The sequence below is a fragment of the Pongo abelii genome, chromosome 10 (genome assembly GCF_028885655.2).
Source record: "Pongo abelii isolate AG06213 chromosome 10, NHGRI_mPonAbe1-v2.0_pri, whole genome shotgun sequence".
NCBI classification, from domain to species: domain Eukaryota; kingdom Metazoa; phylum Chordata; class Mammalia; order Primates; family Hominidae; genus Pongo; species Pongo abelii.
In genome coordinates, this window is record NC_071995.2 from 35,872,846 (window position 1) to 35,879,471 (window position 6,626).

General features: G+C 37.4%; 1 protein-coding gene across 4 annotated transcripts; it reads left to right on the forward strand.

Moving 5' to 3' along the window:
• Positions 1-281: 281 nt before the first annotated feature.
• Positions 282-6,206, forward strand: ALG10B (dol-P-Glc:Glc(2)Man(9)GlcNAc(2)-PP-Dol alpha-1,2-glucosyltransferase). 4 transcript variants are annotated; one of them, XM_054527098.2, is made up of 3 exons: positions 282-374; positions 1,880-2,077; positions 3,784-6,206. In XM_054527098.2, exons 2-3 carry the CDS (start codon positions 1,889-1,891, stop codon positions 4,834-4,836), a joined length of 1,242 nt encoding a protein of 413 aa, XP_054383073.1. In that variant the 5' UTR covers positions 282-374; positions 1,880-1,888; the 3' UTR covers positions 4,837-6,206. The 4 variants fall into 4 exon arrangements, with proteins under 4 accessions (XP_054383073.1, XP_024113297.2, XP_054383074.2 ...); XM_024257529.3 differs by having other exon boundaries at positions 354-669; XM_054527099.2 differs by having other exon boundaries at positions 364-669; positions 1,880-2,024.
• Positions 6,207-6,626: the final 420 nt, after the last annotated feature.

The window sequence follows — 6,626 nt, forward strand, 5'->3', positions numbered from 1 at the left end:
TCTTGGAATTGAGGGTTTAATTAATTCGGATCACTGGAGAGAAAGAACAGAAATAACGGGGGAAGAAATGTGTTAATTTTAGGGCTTGGAATTGGAAACGTGGGGAAACGTCGCCACCTTCTGGTAAGTGATGGAAATGAGCAGGAAAAAAGATCCAAGCTAAGAAGCGGCTTTTTTTTTTCAAAGCAGCAAGACACTCACCTCCCGCGCTGGCGAAATCCGAGACCCGCCCTTTCCGGAAGTTTTGACACTGTGCGCCCCGGGTAATGTGATGGAAAAGGTAATCATCCGGTCCGTTATCTAAACCCATCACTCCGGGAAACAGCGACCCGATCTTTCCGGATCCGCGCTCTCCCAGCATCCTTTGCCTTCCGGTATGTGGCCCAGTCTGGCTAGTCCCGTGTAGCGCGCCCATTTCGAGCCCAAGTTTCCAGCTCGGGTTTCCGGGCTCAGAATTTTCCAGGAGTGGGTTCTTGGGCAGTGGCTGTCGGAGCAGGAATGGCGCAGCTAGAGGGTTACTATTTCTCGGCCGCCTTGAGCTGTACCTTTTTAGTGTCCTGCCTCCTCTTCTCCGCCTTCAGCCGGGCGCTGCGAGAGCCCTACATGGACGAGATCTTCCACCTGCCTCAGGCGCAGCGCTACTGTGAGGGCCATTTCTCCCTTTCCCAGGTGGGGTGCCCAACCTGTCCCCACCCCAGGAGAGGCCTGAAAGGTCCCAGCGTCCCCAGCTCCTTCTCCCATCCTTAGACTTTACTCGTCCCGTTCCACCCCACCCCAGCCTCAGAACATGAAAGAAACTGGGTATAGTCTTTTGTTCCTGTCTCTGAGATCTGTGAAATATTTATTAAATGAATGAATAAACAGCAGATCTGTCCCCCAGGAAGGAGTGATCTGGGAGAATACTTAATGGGGAACTGAGCGCTCCTCTTGGCAGCTGACAATATCGATCCCACTTTGTCTTTCCTTGTCTCAGGATTAAAGACATTCGGGTGCTCCTTGGAAATACCAGAAAACTTCCCTTTAGCTCACCTGTCAAGCACTTCACTGTGCATTTTAGGGGTGGGATAGGGTGGACTGGAGGGATCTTCAGCTACCAAAAAGTGACAATTTATAATCACAAATTCCTTCCCTGGGTATTTTTAGTGAACTATCTGTTAACTGGATAAACTGGCAACGAGTCAAGTCACATCATTTTTGAATATATATTTGACTGTGCAAGTATGTACATATAAATATCAAAATAAACATCCCCTTCTTTTCTGGTGACACAATATAGGGTACTGGCTATAAATATAAAGTCTGTTTTAGAGAAAGATCTGATCTTAAATCTTGGTGCTGTGATTTACTAGTTTTGTGATCTTGGAGATGTTCTGAGTTTCAGAAATCCAGGTTACTCATCTGCAAAATGACAATAATCTTTACTATAGGGCATATTGTAACGTTACAATACAGAGGGTTTGGCACAATTTCTGTCTCAGTTTATGTTAGCTGTCATCATGGAGCCTGTGGTCCACATGTTTTCCTAAACTTAGAGTCCCAAACAATGTTTCCACGCTTTTCAAAACTGGAGCATTTGTAGTTTTTTTTTTCTTTTTTTATCAAAATAAAGGCTTTTAAAGAACACTTCTTGGAAAATAGAAATAATTTTTAAGTTGTTGTTGTTTATTGGTTGCTGCTACCTGAACCATCACTAAGCTGGTCCGGGGGCAAAAAATAAGAAAAACTAATCCTGTTCTGCCAAGGACTTACTTAACCTTGTCATAGAATAACTTCTCAAAATTTCTGATTGTTGCTGGAGATGAGACTTGGGCTTGACATATTTGTGTCTGTCTTGTTCATATTACCTCTTGCTTTTACTTCATTTTCTTTCTTTTTAAAGTGGGATCCCATGATTACTACATTACCTGGCTTGTACCTGGTGTCAGTTGGAGTGGTCAAACCTGCCATTTGGATCTTTGGATGGTCTGAACATGTTGTCTGCTCCATTGGGTTGCTCAGATTTGTTAATCTTCTCTTCAGTGTTGGTAACTTCTATTTACTATATTTGCTTTTCCGCAAGGTACAACCCAGAAACAAGGTATGTTTCAGAATACTTAATTACAAGTTTATGTGTAGTCAGGTCCACAATTACAATGAATTAGTTTTATGAGATTTGGTGAAAAATGTCTTTAACACTTTGTAACTTTGTATTTTTGTATATTATGTAAAGGTAAATTTAAATCCTCCATCTCCATTTTAGAATAAATTTGTATTTAAATACTTGAATAACTTATTTGTAAAATCTAAAGTAAATATTTGTTAAGTGAGTTAAACCAGTTCAATAAATACTTACTGAGCTTATTCCATGTGCTAGGGACTGGGACTACAGAGATAAATGAGGCAGTCTTTTTCTTGTAAAACGTATATATTAGTTAGGGAAAACAGAATTTACCTGAGGACTTCTGATGTGATAACAGTGCAGGCCCCGGAGGTCGATTGCCTGGGTTAGAATTCTCTCCCTGCCACTTAACCAGTTTTGTTACCGTGGGCAGGTTAACCCTTAGTGGCTCCATGTCTTCATCTATTAAATAAGAATAACAATAGAATCTGCTTTATAGAACTGTTATAAAGGAATAAGGAAACTTAATAAATGGAAGATGCTTCGAATAGTGCCAGATATGTAGTAAGGGCTCAGTAAATATTAACTCTAATAATTATTTTTAACCTTAAGAGATGATTTCAGTAGTGTCAATTATGATAGAGTGGTAGACATAAGATGCTATGAGGATACAGAGAAGGAGCAGGGGAACACTCACTGCTTTTCTGGGAGGGAGGGGAGTATGTGGCATTCAAGTAGGTCCTCCCAGAGAATATGGTACCAGAGCTGAGTCCTGATGAACGGATAGAGCTGTGTAGGGTGAGGAATTAATCCTGGGGAGACAAACAGCGTAAGCAAAGGAAGAAAGGCATTGAACAAGAGGTGCAGGGAATTGGTCTTGGAATTACAGGATTAGAAAGTAGAAGGATGTCAGGCTAGAGAAGTAGGTCATGAATGCCCTCATATGTCACAGAGAGGACTTTGAACTTTAGCATGTAATGGGGAGACCTTAATTTTAATCAAGGAAATGACATGGTCTGATTTAGTGATTTAGATTAAGTGGTGTATACAATTCAAGAACATAAGAACACTTTAAAATTCTGAAATAGCATGTCAGAAAGGCCAAAAGAAGATATATAAGTTTAGACTAGCTCACTTTTCAGAAAAATACCATTATTTCATCATGAAAATTTCATCTTGAAAAAGTAAGTCTGGATATGGTAACATAAATACCATATGCATGTTTACGTTCTCCCTTGTGTAGTGTTATGAAGGATTTCCTTAAAGGAAAGTGGTGATTATGGCTAAGTGAATCCTTATTGAAGGCACTAAAACATAAGCTCAGGGAAGTGGAGCCAGCATTGTGTCATATTTATCTCCATAGTCCCCACAGAACTTAGTCGGTATCTTGCACTCAATAACTCCTTAACTAATCATAGCCTGATTCAAATTGTGTTAAGCTATAGAAGCTTTGGCATACACATGGTCTCCAAACTGGTAGGTATAAATAAAAAGTACCAGGAAGTGTTCTTATAAATGTATATTGTGTTTTTGCAAAGCCAGAGATAAGATTAATATTGATTAATTTTATTTAAATAAGGTTTGAGTAGTTGAGTAGTTTTTAAATAAATCTCTTCATTAGGTAAGCAGAAATAGCATTTTTTTATCATGAAAATAATTTTATCTGTATTTTTTCTTCCTCCAAGGCTGCCTCAAGTATCCAGAGAGTCTTGTCAACATTAACACTAGCAGTATTTCCAACACTTTATTTTTTTAACTTCCTTTATTATACAGAAGCAGGATCTATGTTTTTTACTCTTTTTGCATATTTGATGTGTCTTTATGGAAATCATAAAACTTCAGCCTTCCTTGGATTTTGTGGCTTCATGTTTTGGCAAACAAATATCATCTGGGCTGTCTTCTGTGCAGGAAATGTCATTGCACAAAAGTTAACTGAGGCTTGGAAAACTGAGCTACAAAAGAAGGAAGACAGACTTCCACCTATTAAAGGACCATTTGCAGAATTCAGAAAAATTCTTCAGTTTCTTTTGGCTTATTCCATGTCCTTTAAAAACTTGAGTATGCTTTTCCGTTTGACTTGGCCCTACATCCTTCTGGGATTTCTGTTTTGTGCTTTTGTAGTAGTTAATGGTGGAATTGTTATTGGCGATCGGAGTAGTCACGAAGCCTGTCTTCATTTTCCTCAACTATTCTACTTTTTTTCATTTACTCTCTTTTTTTCCTTTCCTCATCTCCTGTCTCCTAGCAAAATTAGGACTTTTCTTTCCTTAGTTTGGAAACGTAGAATTCTGTTTTTTGTGGTTACCTTAGTCTCTGTGTTTTTAGTTTGGAAATTCACTTATGCTCATAAATACTTGCTAGCAGACAATAGACATTATACTTTCTATGTGTGGAAAAGAGTTTTTCAAAGATATGAATTTGTGAAATATTTGTTAGTTCCAGCCTATATATTTGCTGGTTGGAGTATAGCTGACTCATTGAAGTCAAAGTCAATTTTTTGGAATTTAATGTTTTTCATATGCTTGTTCATTGTTATAGTTCCTCAGAAACTGCTGGAATTTCGTTACTTCATTTTACCTTATGTCATTTATAGGCTTAACATAACTCTGCCTCCCACATCCAGACTTGTTTGTGAACTGAGTTGCTATGCAATTGTTAATTTCATAACTTTTTACATCTTTCTGAACAAGACTTTTCAGTGGCCAGATAGTCAGGACATTCAAAGGTTTATGTGGTAGTATCAGTGATATTTTGAACTGTAAAAATGGACCTAATAATTGGACGATTTCTACAAAGAACAACTGAATAGGTGGAAAACATGGAATTTCTTTTAGGTGTAGTGGTGGTCCTCAAATTACATTAGTTTTTTTAATATATATTTTAAACATATGTAAGAAATTAAGTGGCAAACAACTGAGAAAGCTTAAGACCTGCTTCAAAAGCCTGAATAATGGGAAAATAAAATTGTTTTCAGATATATCGCTCTCATAATGTTGGCCCCTCAAAAAGCTTGGGAATGTTTTGTATGTATAAGTTTATTAAAACTGGGTATGCTTCATATTATTGGAACTAATTTATTCTCTTCAGAGAGAAGTATTAGGTTAGTGCAAAAGTAATTGTGGTTTTTGCCATTGAAAGTAATTGCAAAATCACAATTACTTTTCTACCAACCTAATAACAATGTATTAGCAAATATTTACAAATGGTCAGGTGATATTCTTGACTGAAAAGTTGCTTAACATTTCAGTAAATATAATTTTAATTCTAAGTCAAAATAGAAATGCACAGATAGTAAATGATAGAGACTCATATATGTCTGTCTAGGCATCAAATTGTTGGTTATTTTTTACAATCCAGAAATGATGAAGCTCTTTCACTAATTCCTAATATGAAATGTATGATGGCCAAAGACAAATTGTGTTGATTATAATCCTTTAAAAGGGGGATTTCCTTTCTAAAATACATATTGTATTAGCTTCCCAGGGCTGCCATGACAAATGACCACAAACTTGGGTGCTTACAACAATTTTCCTCGCAGTCTGAAGGTCAGAAGTCTAAAATCAAAGTGTCAGCAGAGTTGATTCCTTCTGGAGGCTCTAAGGAAGAATCCATTCTATGTCCGTGTCCTAATATCTTGTGGCTGTCTGCAATTCTTGGAGTTCTTTGGCTTATGGACAAATCTTGTCCAAGTATTGCAGACAGCAATCTTCATTCCAGTCTCTGCCTCTGCGTTCACACGGCCTTTCCCTCTGTCTTCTCTTCATTACCTTTTAGGGACAGTGTCTTTGAATGTAGGGCCCACCCTGATCTAGGGTGATTGTGTCTGGAGACCCTTAATTATGTTTACAAAGACCCATGTTCCAAGTAAGTCTGTATTCACATGTTCTGAGTAGACATTGTCTCTTCGTGGGATACTTTTCAGTCCATGACAGTTACTAAAGGACATTTTAGGATAATCCTCATATGATTGTTAGGAGACTACCTTTAAAATTTTTTTTATTATATATCAAATTATAGTTGTATATACTTATGAGGTACAAAGTGGCGTTATGATTTTTGAATATAATGTGGGATGATTAAATAAAGCTAATCTATCCATCACCTCAAATATTTGACATATTTTGTGATGAAAATATTTGAAATTTACTCTCAACAGTATTGAAATGTACATACAGTGCTTAATTATTAGCTGTATTCACCATGTTGTGTAATAGATCTAAAAAAATTCAAAGATATTCCTTCTATCTAATTGAGGCTTTGTATCTTTTGATTATCATCTCCCCATTCCCACATCCCCGGCCTCTAGCAACTATCATTCTTCTCTCTACTTCTCTGAGTTTAATTGTTTTAGATTACACAAATAAGTGAGATCATGTGGTATTTGTCTTTCTGTGCTTGGCTTATTTCACTTACCATAATGTCCTCCAGGTTCATCCATATTGTTGCAAATGACACAATTTCTACATTTTTAAAGGCTGAATAGTATTTTATTGTGTATATATGCCACATTTTCTTTATCCATTCATCC

Excerpts from the sequence above, each read along its gene's own strand:
- ALG10B (XM_024257529.3), top strand. The coding sequence starts at position 499 with ATGGCGCAGCTAGAGGGTTACTATTTCTCGGCCGCCTTGAGCTGTACC. Across the intron at positions 670-1,879 it reads GCCATTTCTCCCTTTCCCAG|TGGGATCCCATGATTACTAC; the intron begins GTGGGGTGCCCA and ends TTCTTTTTAAAG. Across the intron at positions 2,078-3,783 it reads AGGTACAACCCAGAAACAAG|GCTGCCTCAAGTATCCAGAG; the intron begins GTATGTTTCAGA and ends TCTTCCTCCAAG.